Raw genomic sequence first — 19,963 nt, 5'->3', positions numbered from 1 at the left:
CGACAGTAAATCAAAAAAACTTGCCCACCCTCAAAATTAAGCTAATGTAGCCATTAGCTTGTGTTCTAAAGTAGATTTGATTAGTGACGTTAGAAAGGGTAAATGATTGACCATCACTCTTCAGGCCACTCCTGCATCAGTCAGGACCAAGTCATTAAAAGCGCTGCTTGGATTCAGAACTGTGTAACTGTAAGGTGCAAATTAAGTGAGACTAAAATCTGAAACACGGGTGCAGCTCAGATTTCATTCAGGGCGAGTTGAGAGTTGTGGAACGTTGGCCTGAGCTCGGGGTCGGTTTTCTCACCAACAACTCGACTGAATCCCGAGCCAAGGAGCTAATAAAACAACTCTGTTTACAAAGAGTTGCGGCTTGTTCGACAAGCGGAGCTCTGCCTCGGCTTGTCTCAGAGTCTTTACAGGGATGATTCCACAAAAACACCCCTCAACTTCTGAGGCGAGGAGGGGGGGTGGGGGTGGGGGTGGGGGGGCAGTTAGTCAAACATGCAGCTGTGGTCGTCCAATGATTTGGATTCAGAAAAAACACCAAACTTTCCCTCCCTGGAGACCTAAAGCAGAACAATGAAAGGTCTTTGTGTGGTTCTTTTGGTGTTTCAAGGCTTTCAGCGTCGAATGTTTCTCACTCAGTGATAAATATTCTTAGACTTCAGACACATTGGCTCGTTATTAGTGTTTTCTCTGGAGGAGAATATAAAGACGGTCATCTTCATTTTCCCAGAGACAGACTTTATGAAACACTCAACAAATCACTTCTTGATTTCTATTTTTTTTACAGACGAGGCCGGCTGAAAGTGAGTCCTCAAGTGAGTCCTCAAGTGACCCAGAAACCTCTCAAACAAAGGTCATGAGAAGGAAAGGAAGAAGTGAAGGAGATAATCTGAGCAGCTCAGTGACTCAATGTTAATCACTCGACTTTAAAAGGCCGGAAAAAAAAAAACTGTTCAAATATGTGAGTCAGATTAACTCGACTGTTTCCAGCTCTTTAATACGGAGAAAAACTGGAACTGTGCCCGACCGGAATAATCCTCCATTGTGTCCAAAAAGTCGAGACAAAAGAGCTGTGACAGCAGGTGAGTCACAACTAATGTTGAAGTCAAGACCACAGAGACCAGGATATACCCCAGACCAGAGTGCTCCGAGACAGACAAGACCAAGTACAGACCAAGACAGGGTGAGACCAGAGTGCTCAGAGACCAAGTCAAGACCAAGACATTTAGGGGTCGGGACTGAGACAAGACCAAGACCAAGACAGGGCGAGACCGAGACCAAGACATTTAGGGATCGAGACCGAGTCAAGACCAAGACCTTTAGGGGTCGATACTAAGTACAGATCAAAACCATGACAGGGCGAGACCAAGACAAGACCAAGACATACCCAAGACCAGAGTGCTCCGAGACCGAGCCAAGACCAAGACCTCTAGGGGTCGATACCAAGTCCAGACCAAGACCGAGGCAGGGCGGCATGGCAAGACCAAGTCAAGACGAAGACCTTAAGGGGTCGATACCAAGTCCAGACCAAGACCAAGGCATGGCAAGACCAAGTCAAGACGAAGACCTTAAGGGGTCGATACCAAGTACAGACCAAGACTATAACAGGGCAAGACCAATACATTTAGGGGTTGAGACTGAGACAAGACCAAGACCTCTAGGGGTCGATACCAAGTCCAGACCAAGACCAAGGCATGGCAAGACCAAGTCAAGACGAAGACCTTTAGGGGTCGAGACCGAGTGAAGACCAAGACCTTTAAGGGTCGATACCAAGTACAGACCAAGACCATGACAGGGCGAGACCAAGACATCTATGTATCGAGACTGAGACCGAGACAAGACCAAGACATGGCAAGATCGAGTCAAGACCAAGACCATGACAGGGCGAGACCAAGACATCTAGGGATCGAGACTGGGTCAAGACCAAGACATACCCAAGACCAGAGTGCTCTGAGACCGAGACAAGACCAAGACCTCTAGGGCTCGATACCAAGTCGAGACCAAGACCGAGGCAGGGCGAGACCGAGGCCCTCAAACCAGCGTTCTTCTCCATCATGTCTCGACACTTCCTCCTCTTCCTCTTCTTTTCTCTCCTATAGACGGATGATTCTCAAAAAACTAAAATGAGCTCTGTCAGATGGGGTCCCATTAGGGAGGATTCCTGCTGTCATTGCAAAATTTGCACATTTTTGGCTGTTGATCTGGATTAAAGTTTGTGAGCCCTCAGGGGGGCCCCCTACTGGTCTGGGGCCCCCCAAGCAGTTGCCTGTTGACCAGCAGCGCCTCTGCTTGTTGGACTTTAGAGTTCATGTATCAGAACTGTATTTTTAAAAATCAAAAAAAGTCGTTATGAAAACGCAGAAACATCTGAATCATGCCAAAGTCATTTTATTTCTTTACCAGGCAAACATTTGATCTTTATACAACGACATATTACAAATTAAACATTCAGAAACCATCAGATGGAAACAAAAACAGAAGAAAAAAAAACAAAAATACATATATATATAATACAATTTACAAAAAACACAATCTCTTTCTTCCATTGCACTTTACCTGCATAAATACAACCTTTAGAGAGTTTACACCGGTGAGACGTTCCTCCACCAGCTGACCGAGTAACATTCAAACATTCACCGCCCCCGCTTACCTGTGAGCGTCCCACACCCACATCACCCGCAGATACTTCACTGTGGATCAGTCGATGAAGCTTCGAGATTTGGTGACACCTCCATAAATAAAGCTGCGTTCATGTCATACAGGAATCATAAAGAGAGAGAGGCTCTTGTAGCGATCGTTTGCGTGTTAGAAATGTGTTTTTTCTGTGTTTTAAGTGGTTCTCAACTGGTGGGTCGAGGGCCCAGAAGTGGACGCCGTTTTCAGTCGGAACTTTTAATTCGCACATTAACAATAAAAAAGTTTTCAGTCTCCATGTTCGGAGAAGTTTGTTTGAATGAATATCATGAAGTGTAAGGGACGAAGCAGTGTGATGAAATATCAAGTAAATATCCTCTTTCATGATAGTTTTATATTAAATGCTTGATTGCACGGGGCGCTGGCGGCCTAGTGGTTGTGCGGAGGATGTAGTCCTCCAAGCGGGCGGCCCGGGTTCAAATCTGACATGTCAATCCCCACTCTCTCTCTCTCTCTGATTTTTGACTCCACTGTCCTGTCTCTTCAATAAAGCTCCAAAATAAACCTCAGAACAACAACCTTCTTTTAAGATTTGTTTTCTGGCTTTTCTCCTTTGTTTGAAAGGACAGTTGACAGAGTAGGAAACCCGAGAGACATGCAGGAGATGAGCGAAGGGCCGGACTTGAACCAGGACCCGCTTGGAGGACTATAGCCTCCAACATGAGGCGCTCCCTAACCGCTAGTCCATCTGCGCCTCATTCCTTTTTTTAAAAATAGTTTAATCACAGGCCGTTCATCTCATAACCTGATTTAACTTCACAGTGGATGAAAACCAATCGTCAGCGACCTTAAGGTCATTTGTCTACAAGCCGAGCCGTTGCTTTGCCTCCATACGACATGAACGCAGCTCAAACCTCACAGTGAAACACTTTGTGCTCTAAAATGAGACAGACACGCCGCCCGTCTGTTTCTCCTGCTGAACGTACAGTAAAGACTTTTTTTTTATGATCATGATGGCACGGCCAAGTCCGAGTCACACATTTCATAACCACAGAGCGCTCTGCCTGGGATATAGGACACTTGATTTTAGAAAAAAAAAAAAAGGTAAATCAACAGAACATGGACACAGAATTTAAACCCCGGTCTGTGAATATTAAAAAGATTTAAACCGATTATGAGTGAAACTGATTCTGCCTCGTCTGGAAATCCTGCGACCGCTTTCAGCAGCCATGTGGAACAACAGAGAGGATACATGGGAGTATCAAAGTGCTGTTTGCTTGATTGTAATTTCCTCCCCCCCGACCACATCCTGTGTTTTCCTTTTATGTCTCGTGTTAGTTCCCATGTTTGTGTCTGAGGTGACAGATAGAAAACGCTCTCGTCTGGTGCTACAGTTTGCTCTTCTTAGCAATGAGTTTCATGAATAATGTCGCAGCAGAAAAGAAAACAAGTGGAGTGACATGGAGTCATGTTTCCTCACATCAATAAGAACATGTCCTCCATGTTAGACTACAGGAGAGTACACCACTGAGCATGTGCAAACTCTCCCCCTCCCCTAAAGATGATGAGGAGAGTCGTTGTTGGAGAACTTCTGGAGTCCAGGTACATCTGTACCACGACGTGTGACATCACTCTGCTGCGTGTTTGAACAGCTTACAGTCTTTAGTGTTACTCGGAGCGCAGGCAAAGGGGAAGGGGGGGAGGGGGGAGAGATGGAGGACACGAGTTGGGTTTTTACGCGTTTCTCTTTTTTAATTTTGTTGATAAAGTTTCGTATTTCGTCCAGCTCCAGTCTTGGTCCTTGAGAGGAAAAAAACAATAAACCAGGGTCAGAGCAGAAATCTTCAAACATGCTTGAGGATGTAAAAAATGAGATTACTGCATGAAAGGAAGCACATCTTAAACTTCTTTGTGGACATACTTCTTTTATATTTACAAAGGTTTGTTTTAAGTTTCAACTTTAAGAAACGGTTTGTTTATAAAGGAGCACTCATCAGAGAGCAGGTTTAGTGCAAACACTGAGTCCGTTAGCCCTGGAATGCCCCTCATTCCACTCTGGGTTCTCCGTTTCAGAAAAGGAGGTCACTCAAGCACGAGAAAGAGGGGTAACACGTGGTGCATTCAAGTGATGTCGGACACATCGGAAAAACAAGTTTCCATGTTGTAAAATGTACATGAACACCTTCTCAAGTCGGAACAACATCTCGGAAACTCGGAGAAGAACGAGCTGCCTGACTTCCCGACTTGACGGGAAGTACATCGTACATCGTACATCAGCTTTTAGCTCAGATGTAACTTGTAACAAAGACATTCAACAGATCTTCTTCGTAACATCCACAATGTTTTTTGTTGTTGTTGTTAAAACGTTCAGACTTTCCAAACTGAAATCACCTAAACACACTGAAGTCAGAAGAACGACTTCCCAACTCGGACGCTGGGACCACCGAGGAGCACCTGAATGCAGCATCAAGCCCATTTCAGAGGAAGACGTGACTTTACGTCTGAGTCCGTTACTATGGTAACTGTGTGTTCGTATGAAGATGGATATTTCTAGAGGGTTACTTTTTTTGTCACCTGTTGCCATGGTGAATCGTAGTATCGGGGCTCCGTTTAATGTTGTCTTTCTATAGTCGTGGTGCACGCGCTGAACATCCAGTGAAGCTACTCAGAGCTGATTTAACAAACTTCAAATCAGCTGATCTGGAACCAGAAACTCAGAGTTTCCCCTCAGAGCTCGGGGTCAGATTTAGACTTTGCTCAACCTTCTTTCTGAAACGGGCTCCAGGTGCAAAAGTGGAGCGGATGGACGCCTCTGATCATTGGGGCCGTTTGTAGACAGACTAGGGAAGACTATGTGTGTATTTTGCATAATATCTGACCTTTCAGAGATTTCATGTTACTTGTGACAAATTTTTCACCACGAGGTCAAAGTAAATCAAACTCACCACTATGCTCTTGGTCTGGTCGTCGGCCGCGTCCTGCATCAGGCTGGTCAGCTGACTGAGGTACTTCTGGTTCTCCTGCAGCAGACGCGGAGCAGCGTCACTGAAGGAAACACAGAGAGAGGCGATGACGTTCAGATCACTCGCCCGGAGTGCTACTACAGCTGTGAGTTTCATGCACGTAATGAAGCATTTTCAGACAATTGTATGAACTAACTTCTTAAAAATAACAAAACATCTACCAGAGATCGTGATAGAAATATTCCCAATGTTAATAACTCAGGGTGAAATCCTTCATGGCAGATTTCGTCATGTGATCTCCAGAACTAATTGATGCTTGAAATTGATGTGCGGACCACACAGAAAACAAAATCACATTCAGTTTTAACAGTTCTGCTTGTGTTTGTGATGTAAGATGACAGAAACTGTAGAGTAAAAAAAACCTGCATAGTTATGAATGAATGCTGCTTGATAGAAACATTACAATCAGTACAACTTTTGAGGAAAAAAGGATGTCAGTATATTTCCATATTCACTTTTAGCATCATGTCCCTCCTCCTGAGACTCGTCTCTCGCCCCTACCCTCCCCTGGATGATGTGTGACAGGGGGCTATAGAGTGGATTACCTGTCGTTTGGCCCAGGTAGGGATGTGAGTGGATGTGGGGAGCTGACTGGTTGCGCAGACTGTGACCACTGAGAGACCTGCAGCAGGTTGGACGACTCGGGACTCGCTGCTATCGAGCTCCTTGACGAGTTTTGAGCCTGAAAGAGAGAAAGAGAAATAATGGCACATGCACTACGTGTGGAATCGAGCAGCATGTCGTCCCTCGGTCGATGGTTTTGGTTATTCAGAGCTGACATAGTAATGAGTTCAATGTGCTAAACATTCCTCCGCTCTCGCTCCTCAGTTGTGAAGACTTCCTGTTTGTATTTCCTCTAACGAGACAACAAACTGAATCTTTTACAGGTTTGGACTCTAAGCTCCATGAAGATATCGCTGTGGCTTCAGGACATTTTGTAATATCTTATGACATTTTGTGGACCAATCGATTAATCAGATAATCGAGAAAGTACCCAAAAAAACAAAGTCAAACGATGTGAGCAGCTGCAGAGCAGTGCAAGATGTTTTTATGAAGTTACAGTCGATTACTCCGAGCTCTCAGAGGATCCAAACATATCCTGACGTTTTGCATCATCATCATTATCATCAACCTTTATTTAACTTCTCGGAGAGATCATTGAGGGCGACCCTCACTTACAATGATGCCGAGAAAACATACATACATGATAAACAACGAGAAATGAGATAAAGCTGCTGAAGAAAATAAAATCAATAAAAGAGCAATAAGAACAATAAAATATAAACACTAAAATAATTTAAAAGCTTGAAATTACTACAGTGATAAGTCAGTAATTAAAATCAAATAAATAACAGTTACAGTCAGGTATTGGGTGGTTAAAAATAATATTTCTAAAGTGTCCATAAGGGATAAAAGTGCTCAAGTTCAGGTCCTGTTGTAAAATATTCCAGGAGTTTGCAGCACTAACACTAAAAGCAGTTTTCCCCAGGTCAGTCCTGGCATGAGGAACCTGGAGAATGGAGATCATAGTCTGTATACAAGACTAAACATACTCGACTCTAACGAGAGCTGTGAGTGAACATGCAGAGCGACTTACGCAGGCGATCTTGAGTAAATGCCAGAACTCTCTCTGCCTCTTGATCTGCATCTGCATCACCGTGTTGTCGGCGTCTTTGATGTTCTCCAGGGTTTTCTCGATGCGAGGGAACAAGTCGATGATCTTCTGTTTGCTGATCAGGATCTTACTGTCGGGAGTCGAGATGTAAACAGAGACAGTATATGAGCAATCTGTGTCTTTCGAAGAACCTAACAGGTGGTGTTTTCATCCTGCAGAATCTTCAATGAATGATTAATGAATAATAATAATGACAGCCTGTCGGATATTCACAGAAAAATCAAAACCCTCAAGCGTCTTTACCTCAGGTGGGTGTAGAGGTCTTTGAGGACCTTGTCCTGGTTCTGCACGGTTTGAATAATCGCCTTCACCATCTCAGAGCTGTCACTGCCCTCATCCGTCTCAGGTGCTGAGAGACAAACACAGCGGATAAACACATGTTTCACTTTAACTCAGGGAAAGTAAACGATCACATTGCGACTGAGAATTCTTAACTTCAGTGTGTCTTACTTTTGCATTTCATCTTCAGTTGCTTGTAAAGCTCGATCGCCTTCTCCTCTCTGCAAGAAGATAAACAAAGACAGATATGAACATCCGTCTTCTTGTAGGTGACATTTTGTAGTGTTTAACCCCTCGAACACTCACAGCTGTTCCATCTTGTCCCCTTGGCGCCGAGCGTACGGACTCCTCTGAAGCTCCACGATCTCAGAGTGCAGAGCCATGATCTCGTCGTCCAGGTGGCTCACCTCTGCCACCTGCAGGACAAACCAGGAATCACGCAAAGGACTTGCAGCTCCTGGCATCTACACTGATAGAATGTGCAGCTCATCTAAATGTCCAAATATTTGTTTTTAGTGAAAAACATGCATCACCTGTGCAAAAGCGGCGGCCCTCTCCTCGTTTTCCTGCCAGGCTTTCAGCATCTTCTCAGAGGCTGCAGACAAACACACACACAGCTCATCAAAACAAACACCATCTTGCCCGGCGCTATAAAAAATATTCACATATGTAAATGTTCCCCTGTGAGAGGGGTCTCGCATGGAGGGAAAACAAACAGCTGCCGATAAACACTCACATATGCCGTAGTGCATCTGATCGCTGTATTTCTCCAGGTCGTACTGGATGCTGCTCTTGAAGAAGTCCAGCTTGGCCTTGAGCTGCTGCGAGAAGCCGAACATGCTGTTCTTACACCTGGTCAGGTTGGTGTTGTAACGTAGGAGACTCAACCTGGAGAGGAAGGAAGGAGAGATTGATAACTGTTAGAAAGGAGGAACACGCGCTCTAAAACAGCAGAGACCTGGGTGCTGCTGGAGTGGCTGGTTCCCTGATAAATAAATGACCCTCATCTACAGCAGCTGGAGGACTGTATGAGCTTCTCCTGCTAAGAATTAAGACGATACTGAAAGATGCAATAACAGAAGATTGTGGAGCTTGGTGGCATAAATGTGCCCAGAATAAAAATACACATATTTGTCCAGTGGAAAGTGAGATTATGTTCAAACACAGCACATGAATGCACAAATAGGATCTTTCAGGCTTCTTTGTGGTGGAGATAAAAACAGCTCGGCCTTCCTCAAACAATCAAAACTATCAGAATTTTAAAAACCTGCTGAAGCTTTTTATTTTAGGGAACTACAATAAATGCTTTTCAACACTTTTAGGGATGGCTGTGGCTCAGTGGTAGACACTTGGGCAAGACACTTAACCCTGCATTGCTCCCGCTGCTTCGGTGGTGGTGTATGAATGAATTAGTGTTGTACTTACTCTCTGATGTACGTCGCTTTGGATAAAAGCGTCTGCTAAATGCATTGTAGAATTTTAAAGGTCACATATTCTCCTCCTCTTCTTCAGTTTAAATAAGTCTCAGAGCTCCTCAAAACATGTGTGTGAAGTTTCTTGTTCTAAATCCACTCTGATCCTGTATTTGATCATGTCTATAAACCCCTCTATTTCAGCCCTGCTCAGAACAGGCTGTTTCTGTACAGACACTGTTCTGTTACACAGAAACAGTGTCTGTACCTTTAAATATGAGCTGTGTCTGACCACGCCCCCTCTCTGGAAGGGCTCGGGAACAAAAGTAGCAGCTTACAGATGTTTCTAAAGTGACTCACATAGCAGCCCTTTGTCCTTGGAAAAGCCTGCTGTAGTCGTCTTTTAGGCCGCAGATGTAGCTCACTGCTTCCCCCCAAACCTTCTTCAACGCCACCAAGGGGAGCTGAGTCTTGGCTTCTTGCACTACAAAAGGTAAAAAAAAAACAAAAAAACAAAAAAAAACCATGCATGTCAGCTGCTTTATAAGTTGAACCTTCAAATTGATGCATAAAGGAAACACTGTCTGATGATCAGCAGGGAATACTGAAGATCAACTGACCGATAGTGTTGACTTTATCGGGCAGTTGTCTGGCGCTGAACGGCCCGGAGTACTTGGTGATGCTCCTGTCAAACAGGTAGACGATGTAGCTGTCCCAGCCTCGCTGCATAGAGAGAGAACAAAATCATCACTCACAGCGCCGTCACTCAGAGGAGAAAAACTGAGTCCCGTGATCACACATTCAGGGAGCGTGTGTGAGTCATTATATGCACATTCAGCCTTTTTCTGCATCGTTATAGCTTCCTGAGCAGCAAGACACGTCTCTTACACACCGACTAATCTTTGTAAATGTTCCAATGGGAGAGACTGATGTTTGCTTTATCAGCAAGACGACACAGTGGACAGAGTTCGACTCTAATTTGGGGATCTTGCAAAATTGATGTTAGTGTTTTAAACCCAAGAACCACTTAGACCCTCTCTGAACTCTTTGGGCTCCAAGATTCAATGTCAAAACAACTATGTAGAAAAAAATCTAGTAAGTACTTGACAATTCTATCTCCAATTTTGAGCCTCAAATCGAGCAAAAGGAGAAATAAATTCAGCAGTTCACAGTGTTTCTGATATTGTTCTGTCTGCAGGAGAAAGAAGACAATAAGGTTATCAAAATGTTCAATACTCTTCTATCCTCTCATCCAGGTATACACTCCCTCATGCCCACTTCACTCTGCCAATGAACGGCGTCCGATCAAAACCTGCACAACAGAATCTCTAACTAGACTCTTCTCCTCTGGCGCCCCCTGCTGGTGGAACAAACTTCCACCACTTGATGATGATGATGATAAAAATGATGGTTTTTGTTTGATAATGCTGATTTTAGGATGTTTTTGATGCTGATTAGAACTCTGAAGAGCAGCTGTTGATGTTGTGCTCTGCCTCTGGTCACTTCCTGTGTGACCACAAATATGTCTGCAGAAACACTGCAGGCTGTGTTTGTGCAACATAGAAAGTGTGCAGGAGTTTGCCTGCAGTTTTTGGTAACAAAAAACTGAACACTATCAATATTGGGTGCCTCAGACTTCTGTTGCCGTGGTATTTAAACAGGTTATCGCTATGATTTGATTTCTAGTAGAATTTTTTATTTAACCTTTATTTAACCAGGTTGGTCCCATTGAGATTAAAAACCTCTTTTTCAAGGGAGACCTGGCTGAGACAGGCAGCAGCAAAAACACAAAGTTACAGACGGAAATACAAAGAGAGACACAGTACAATTTACAAAGCACAACATTTTGGATTAAAATAGAAGCATCTACGAGTCATATCTGGGACTCAGTTGTTCAAGCAGCCGAGCTAAAACATTGACATCCTATAGAATCTGCTTCCATGTCTTTCATTTTAGATTTAAAAACATTTCAGGACACCAGCTCCTTGGGCTTTAAGTCATTCTGCAACAGATTCCAGGCTGAGGGTGCAGAGTACCCAAAAGCCCTTTTCCCAATTTCTGTCCGAGCGTTTGGGACAGAGAGCATGAAGAGGTCCTGAGAACGCAAAGAATACTGTCCAGTACTTCTCTGCGTGATAAAAACACATAGATATAGAGGAAGCAGACCAAGAATTGCCTTATATATATATAAAGGTGTACCAGTGTATGAGCCTACGTATCCAAGTTTAAAAATCTGCTATTGTGATACCCCTTATAGAAACAGTGTAATCAAAGTGTCATCTTACCACTCCATCGAGGACACACTGTGCAGCGGGCTTCCTGGGATCCAGCGACACTCCCGTCTCCTGCAGCAGCTCCTGGTTGACCACCTCGATCTTGGTCTCGGCCTCGATGCGTTTATGCAGACTGTGGAGGCTTTCATCGTGAGTCAGCTGAAAGGAGTGGACCTGAGCCGTGGTCATGTTCAGGATGTGGACCACCTGGACAGGAACAGGTCAAAAAACAGTTAGATCATAGAACAGGTTCTCTTTGCAGAAATACATCCTCTACTGAAATGTGGATTTTAATTTTAATTTTTTAACTGCAGGCCAAAACCTTAAAAAGAGTTCTCCCTTATACAAATGTAATGCTGCTCCTTCTGGGCCTCCGTATATGTGTGGTGGTGACTGTGTCTGCAGAGAACCTGTCCTATGCCTGGATTTTCATGATTCTTTTTGTTTTGGTTGACATGGGACTTGTCTGGGTGGGGAGCTGGTGTGTTTCCTCCAGCCAATGACAGCGCTCAGGTGAGTTTCTGAGTGGTTACAATTCAGCAATTGGTCGCGATTCAAACTGGCCAACATGACAGAAGACGTGGACGTAGCCAAGTGGATAAAGCTAGTTCCAAAACGAGGGTTGGCCTGCTTTCTGTTGGACAGGCAGGTACCAAACACTGGTAGTTAGCTTATGCTAGCGTGCTAAATATATGTAATACTCTCAGGTCGCTTGCAGTGTAGCTACAAGCAGTAAACGTACATGCTAACCCTGCAGTGGGCCCAGGAGGAGGGGTCCAGTGTGAACATTGTGTTTACAAGCATCTCTACTGAGTCTACCTTTAATTAAGACACGAGTATTCAAACAAAAAGGTGCTCACAGGGCAGAAAGGTGAAAAAAAAACAGAGGCAAACATTTCAGTCCTTGACTGTCATCAGTGTTTCTGACAGGAGTGATTCACAGAGCAGATACAGTCAGAGACAAAGGCAGATACCTGGCCAGGTGTGATCCATCGACCAGCTGGTGCTACTCATTAGGTATTAACTAATAGCCAGATCGTATTGGTGTGCTCCTCTGCCATTTCTTAATTAAGCCTTGTTATATTGCTACTTCAGCAATTTAATAAAGACTAAGCTCAGGCTGAGAGATTAGTGTGGATAAGTGATAGAAGATCTTAAACATCAATAATCAGAGAGAAAAGGGGATAATTAAGATTTTTTGGGGGAAAATATCAGAGATTGATTGAAGCATGCATAGCCCACATTATTAAAAAGTAGAAATGATCCTTAAACCTTTAAAAGCTCCTCATGATAAGACATCTAACATTAAGGTTTGTATAAAGACGCTGTTTGGTTTTCGGAAATTAGAGATCATGTGCAAAATTTCAGACAAGCAGTGAAGAACTAGCAATCAGCATTTCTCTGCGTTTTAAGTGAAAGCAATCATTTTGAAGAGTGTTACGTAAGTGAAGTTTGACCCAGATTCAGATTCGGTCTCAAAAGCAATCAGAAAATCTTCAGACGAAACGTCACAAAAAAACCCCCCAAAAAACAGCATCTCACCTTCATACTCAGAATCTGCTCCAGCACTTCGAAGCACATCGGTTTTTTGTTATCCTCGTAGGAGATTCCTCCTCTCCGATACGGATCCCACTTTAACATCAGCTGCAGCAGGGACTCCATCTGCTCCAACAGAGTCCTATAAAACAGAGATTAAAATGTGTTCAAGGAGGGAAGTTGGCAGGAGATACTTGGGAGCATAAAGACCGTGGCTCCAGTCCATTTTGCTTTTGATATGAGGGACCAGTGAAGAACAGTGTGATATGTGAAGTGATGTATTTTTAGCGTGCACAGGGCGCTCACCTGCTGAGGTTGTTGGGGTAAGGGAGGTGGGTGGAGAACTTGACTTCTCCGTTCACGTCCTCTACAGCCATGATGTCTTTTGGACCCTTATTCTTCACTTTGCTGGCCCTTTAAATCAGAAGATGGTTTTCACACTATTAAAATAATACCACGACAAGACTTAAAGGTGACATATTCTCCTCCTCTTCAACCAGTGTAAATAATTCTCAGAGCTCCTCAAAACATGTGTGTGAAGTTTCTTGTTCTAAATCCACTCTGGTCCTGTATTTGATCATGTCTATAAACCCCTCTATTTCAGCCCTGCTCAGAACAGGCTGTTTCTGTGTCTGTACCTTTAAATATGTAAATGAGCTGTGTCTGACCACGCCCCCTCTCTGGAAGGGCTTGAGTGTACTCGGACTTTCTCACTCCATGTCCTATTGTTTACGGTGAGAAGGCAGACTCAGAGGGCAGAACAAACACCTAGCTGTGGGAGTGTCACCCACCTGGGGGAGGGGCTACTGCCCTTTGTGATGTCATGAAGGGAAAATCTGAACGAAAAAATCCTCTGGCAAATATCAGGAGTTTTCTGCAACTGTGAAAGCCCTAATATATTCTTTATTCAAATTAGATTCAGGGAATAAACTCATGCAAAGGTGTAGGCTGAAGCTTTATCTTATTATACATTACTTAAAGGGAACCCACTCCAAAGAACAACGACTATCTGGTGAAATAAAACCGTTCTGCAAGAAGTCAACAGTTTTATTTATCAGGTCGTCTTACCACTGCACCGGCTGCAGGTTGTGCAGGAACGGACGAAAACCACAACTGCATTCAAAAATCATGGTGCCAAAGCTCCAGTAGTCCACAGTGACGGTGTACGGCTGATTCTCAAACAGCTCAGGAGCCTGCAGAGAGAACACGCTGCATTTCAACTCGATGTATTGGATCCACATCAACATAATTATTTATTTTTTTAATTCAATATCTTATTTGTTGACAGAACAACAAAGATAATTAAAAGATTAAAGGATTTCAATCCATAATTACTTTGAGCGAGAGATTGAAATAAAGCGAGGTGCATCTGAGGAGAAAAAAATTAATGGACTTGTTTGCTTACCAGGTACTGAAGCGTGCCAACAAAGGAGGTGCACAGACTGCCCTGGTCCAGGTCTTTGGCATAGCCCAGGTCGATGATTTTGTGAACCAGCTGTAGAAGAAGACAGAAATGTAAAACCGATTCTTGACATTGCAAAGAAAAGCAGAAAGGTGTAAAAACCAGACGAGGTCGTTCACCTTCCCGTTGATATCTTGCAGCACGATGTTTTCAGGTTTAAGGTCTCTGTGTATGATCTTGTTTTCGTGCAGATACTGGATACCAGATCCTGGAAGAGAGGGGAATGTGGTTCAACTGACTGATGATATTCTTTAGAGACATTTCTAACTCAAACTGCACATTGATAAACAAACAGTGGACATACCAACATCGTTGAGTAACGAGAGAACTTCACTCTCTTTCAGGCCGCAGCAGTTTTCAGGTTTGCTCAGCATCTGGAATCCAAACAAAACTTTGATATTCTGAGGATGAACTAGTAAAACATGTTTAGTCTGCAGAAGAAATAGTCCACCTAGCGGTTCATTTTGAGCGCCAGCTTCTTTTTTCAATTGTCTGTAATGAGGAGCAGCAGGAGGCTGCCCAATAAAAGCACAACGCCCGCCGTCTTTTTATTTTATTTTTTTCCCCAAATGTTTGATATTCCCCGTAGTTTTGCCACATACGGGTCATATCTTGTACCCACATCCTCCTAGCTCCGTGTCTGATCGGGTAAAACGACCTCTGAGCATGTGACCAATTTATTTCCAAACATAACCGATGTGACTCTGCAAATGCCGATTGGTGACAGACTTATTTAAAAAGTCATCCTCTCGGCTGCATTGCAAAGCCCGACCAATAAAAACTACCTTTATAATTCCCTTGTTTTTGTTTCTGAAAGATTTATTTTGGGGGGGGGGGGTTTGTCTTCATTTTACAGGACAGTGGATAGAGTAGGATATCGGGAGAGTTTGAGGGAAAGGAGCCACAAGTCGGACTTGAACCAGGGTTGCCCGCTTCCGAGGACGTAGCCTCCCTACATGCAAACAGCGTCCCAGTAACTTTGTTTTCTGGCATTCTGTCCCATCTGCAACAAAATGTGATGAAAGTGGTTTGAGATTTATCAACTCAAGATAAAAAAGTCCCATTCTGAGGAGTGTAAGGCAGTGGATTCATATTATCCTATATACCACTGGTTGCCAAATTGGGGTCCTGGCCACCCTTGTGGGGGGAGGGGGCCTTGAGAACTCCAGGGGGTGGACACAAGGAAAATGTAAACAAAGGTTTTTTAGTTAAAACAGGTTTGTAGGCATATTCTGATTTGATCATTGAATACAGTTAAAATGTTGATTTTGAATGCAATGTGTCACTCTTTCTTTGGTGTGGGTCCTGAAGGGGCTCAGCTGTTTTTAGACACAATTGGGGGGCTGTTTGCTCCCAGGAAAAAGGTTAGGAACCACTGCTTCGTTCGAGCCCCTCACCTTCCTCAAGTCTCCCCTTGAGCAGTACTCCATGGCCAGCAGTGGAAGATCATTTAGCGCTATGTGCATCATTTCCTCAGGGACGTCCCGGCCTGCCACCACATTAATGTGATTCAACCTGAGTGAGGGAGAAGGAGCACATTGCTGTTTAATTATTCAAATACTGCACAGTCATCTCCTGCTATAAATGTCATACTTAATTCAACAGGAATGACGCAGGTTTCAGTTTTGTAATCAGAAACATGACAGCGGTTCATAAGTAATGTCAGGATATCGGGACATTTATCTGTAAATTCTTCTGTTTCCAAAAAGTGTAAAATGTTGAGAAAACGAGTCTAACTTTCTCATGATCTGGATTTCTCGGCTCCATCTGTCCCTGTTTCTTGGTGTGAGCTCCAGACGGCACATTTTCACAGCTAGTTTTTCGTTTGTTTCCTGCAAAACAGACAACAGAAATACGATTGTTTTATCAGCACATAAAAGAGGACACCAGAAATAGCAGTCGTAGTTTTGGTGGAGCATTTCCTCGTGTGTCGAGACAGATACAGCACTTATTCCCAGCAGGAGGGAGGTGTAAGTGGTAAGTGGACTTGAGCTTGTATAGCATTTTATTAGTCTTCTGACTACTCAAAGTGTTTTTACAACGCAGGTCACACCTACACATTCACACACTGATGGTAGAGGCTGCTGTGTAAAGAGACCATCAGAAGTAACTAATCCATTCATACACATTCATACACCCCTGACAAAGCAGTGGGAGCAATTCAGGGTTAAGTGTCTTGCCCAAGGACACATCGGACATGTTGCTGCAGGAGCTGAGGATCGAACCTCCAGCTCCTGCAGCGTGCAACCCAGTAGACAAACTATTACATGATTAAAAACAAATTAATTCAAGCAGATAGCTGTATGTGTTTTCAATGTCTGGTGTCATGAGCCAAGAAAAAAAAGGGCTGGGAACCACTGCGTTATACTAGGGATGTAAAGATTAATCATAAAATCGTGACAAATTGATTTAAAGATTCACAACAATATTCTGAAAAATGAATCACAATAATATAGTGAGCGTCAGCAGCTGTAGAGCAAGATTTAGAAATTCAGGATGTACCACCGTCTTTTAAGTCGGACGTGTGGAAGCATTTTGGCTTCCCCAAGACAGAAAATGAAAAGAGGTGAGAAGATAACAGACGAGAGAAAAAACTGTGTGCAAAAATTACAAGAAGACTTCAGGAACTACACAAATAGCACGACCAACATGATGCAGCATTTAATCCACATCACAACGAGAAGCTCCAATCACCTCCCCTTGTTGAGAGACAGAAAACATTAAAAGGCCAAACCACAATGACAAGCGGGTTTGCAGCCCCTAAAGGAATCTTTTTCAGTCATCATTTGTCTAAAGTCTAATTTTGAAAAATAGATCGTGAGAGAATCTATCGTGAATCATTACATCCCTAAGTTATACTATAATACCCTCTTCTTCCTTTAAATGAAGTGTGTGTGTCAATGAGTGCAGTGTCAGGCCGTCATAATTGGGTTTACAAGTTTTGTATACACAGGTGTATGTTAATGTGTATTCTATATATGTAAATTGTACATATAGTAGTCTATATCAAATTGTATGTGTGTATATATATATATATATATATATATATATATATAGATTGTATCAAATGTATAATTGTAAACATACTGTACCAAACTGTATAGATATAAGGATTGTATAATATATAAAATGTAAATATAGTACATCAAATTGTACAAATAGATATGTATATATAGACATAGATATATGGATTGAATAAATATATAAATTATGAACAATATATAAATTATAAAAAATAATGATAAAAATATATATAAATTATAAAAAATCATAGTATATCAAGTTGTATATAACTGCCTCTCTTCTCTGCTGTTTACATTACTTTCTGCTATTTTATCATACCATCATCACTATAATCATCACTTGTCACTTTATCTTGTCATTCTCTGCAAATACTGTCTCAATTCTCAACTCCCTGCATAGTTAACTTCATCATTCATATTGTACTTGTATATACCCCCTGTTTTTATTTTTATTATCTTATCTATTCTGTTTAATGTGTATTTTGAGCTTTCTTGTCTGTGCTGCTGTAACGCCCACATTTCCCCTCTGGGGATCAATAAAGTATTATCCTATCCTATATATGTATGGAAAATCATTGGATTGTAAATATCAAATATAGTATCATAAATATAGTAATATAGATAGATTGTATATATAGAGAGAGAGATTATAAGGAACACAGGAAGTTAGTTTAATTTAATAAATATTAATTATACTTGCACATAGCTCTGCATATATATTTTTATTTCTCGTTTACTGCACATAGTTCTGTTTACATCTGGTCACTACTACACATAGTTCTGGTTACATCTGTTTACATCTGTTAGTCTGATCACTGTCCACTTATATCTACTCTTTTATATTTTGTATTTTTAAGTTAATTTTAAGCTTTAAGTTGTATTTAAATTGACACTTTCTATTTAGGTTTAAAATGTTTCGTCTACTTGCACTGTTGTTAATTTACTGCTCTGTGTGTCTTTGAATTGGGGACAAATAAAGTTTTATACTTCTTCCTAGTTTTGTTTATTGTATTTTCGTGCTTTTCATTCTGTTTTGTATTTTTGATATGTTTGATTTTATTTGATATGTTTGTTGTACTCACATGATGTTGGTAAAGGTAAACATGAGTGTTGTTGTACTCACATGATGTTGGTAAAGGTAAACATGAGTGTTGTTGTACTCACATGATGTTGGTAAAGGTAAACATTAGTGTTGTTGTACTCACATGATGTTGGTAAAGGTAAACATTAGTGTTGTTGTACTCACATGATGTTGGTAAAGGTAAACATTAGTGTTGTTGTACTCACATGATGTTGGTAAAGGTAAACATTAGTGTTGTTGTACTCACATGATGTTGGTAAAGGTAAACATTAGTGTTGTTGTACTCACATGATGTTGGTAAAGGTAAACATGAGCGAACCCTCCCATGCCCAGCCTCTCTTTCAGCTCCCAGGCTCCGCAGCTTTGGTTCTGCCTGAAGGGAGGTTTCTCCATTGTTGTAACGGAAGCTGGACCAGAGTGTAACATTTATATAATCAACAACACAGTTAGAATCAATATAAACCATTTGAAAGCACAACAGACTTACATATGTGACTGTATGTAGAGTTAAAGAAGCGGCTATCACGCAGAGGGATGCGGCTACATCCTGGAGCAGATGCCTCGCTAACGTCAGATTACAGCGATTAAAGCGCATCAACGTCACACAGACGTTCAGAGGCGATGTGACACAACTTGCCGGTGTATTACTGTTAACTTGACTTATTAGCATACGAGTACACACATGATAAAACACGTACACGCAGTATAATGTTTGTTATGAGGCTAACAGTCGAGCTAACATCAACAGGACAGCAGCTCAGCGTCCAGGAAATAGACGTGGCCGTTGACGTTAAGCTTTTGTCGTTAAGGCTTCGACGCCAGTGAAAACAGACGTTGCCATAGTGACCATCCCGGAGAGCAAGTTTAGACACTTACTTGTTGTTTCTACGACGGTGACATGAGCTGTTAGCCCCTCGGTGGAGACTGCGTTTCGTCTTGTTGTTTTTTCGGGTCAACGCAGCGACGTGAGTGTGTGTGTGTGTGTGTGTGTGTGTGTGTGTGTGTGTGTGTACTTTCCTGCGTGACGTCATCACGAACCCCGGATGTGTTGTTCGTAGAAAACGAAACGAGGGTGCGTTCAAGCAGTAAAAGATTACTGAGAGTTTCCCTTTTTGTTTTGGCCAGATAAACCTTCAAACCTGCTCTAAGATATTTTTTTTTAGCACCAAAGATCATTTGCTGCTCCGAACCAATTAACCCAAGAGGGATTAATAAAGTTGTTTAACTTTAATTTAATGTACAGACATGAATATGCATATTTTTAAACATTATTTGAAGACAATAGTGCTGAAATAAAGATAAGTTAGATAATCCTTTATTTATCCCACAACGCGGAAATTTACAGTGTTACAGCAGCAAAGAGCAAAGATTGCAGACAAAAAGTGAACACAGTACAATTTATATAAAACAAGAAAAATTAAGAAAGTACAAAAAAAATAGATGCAAAAAAATAGATTAAAACAATTAAAAATAGATCAGCTATTGACAAAAGTGTAGTCCATAATATTCTGTGTAACACAGACATGCACACAGTGCACATAAAGTGTAACATGTTATTG

General features: G+C 42.2%; 2 protein-coding genes across 4 annotated transcripts in view; one reads left to right on the top strand and one right to left on the bottom strand.

The window, feature by feature from the left end:
• The window catches only part of chad (chondroadherin), a 228,688-nt gene that overhangs the window by 100,711 nt on the left and 108,014 nt on the right, over positions 1-19,963 (top strand). The gene's annotated exons all lie outside the window — the stretch shown is intronic.
• chuk (component of inhibitor of nuclear factor kappa B kinase complex) lies at positions 2,379-19,409 on the bottom strand. 2 transcript variants are annotated; one of them, XM_020658505.3, is made up of 22 exons: positions 19,281-19,409; positions 18,693-18,811; positions 16,038-16,132; positions 15,698-15,815; positions 14,605-14,674; positions 14,420-14,508; positions 14,244-14,333; positions 13,907-14,031; positions 13,145-13,252; positions 12,845-12,980; positions 11,315-11,509; positions 9,650-9,752; positions 9,390-9,513; positions 8,354-8,505; positions 8,151-8,212; positions 7,924-8,033; positions 7,789-7,838; positions 7,582-7,687; positions 7,261-7,408; positions 6,209-6,345; positions 5,586-5,685; positions 2,379-4,440 (listed from the first exon to the last, which is right to left on the bottom strand). In XM_020658505.3, the coding sequence occupies exons 2-22, from the start codon at positions 18,795-18,797 to the stop codon at positions 4,375-4,377; spliced, it is 2,289 nt and encodes a 762-aa protein (XP_020514161.1). In that variant the 5' UTR covers positions 18,798-18,811; positions 19,281-19,409; the 3' UTR covers positions 2,379-4,374. The 2 variants fall into 2 exon arrangements, with proteins under 2 accessions (XP_020514161.1, XP_020514163.1); XM_020658507.3 differs by lacking the exons at positions 18,693-18,811; positions 19,281-19,409 and adding an exon at positions 18,406-18,447.

This window comes from Labrus bergylta, chromosome 21 (assembly GCF_963930695.1).
Source record: "Labrus bergylta chromosome 21, fLabBer1.1, whole genome shotgun sequence".
Classification (NCBI taxonomy): domain Eukaryota; kingdom Metazoa; phylum Chordata; class Actinopteri; order Labriformes; family Labridae; genus Labrus; species Labrus bergylta.
The sequence above is the reverse complement of the archived record's forward strand: the minus strand, read 5'-3'. Positions and strand labels throughout refer to the sequence as shown.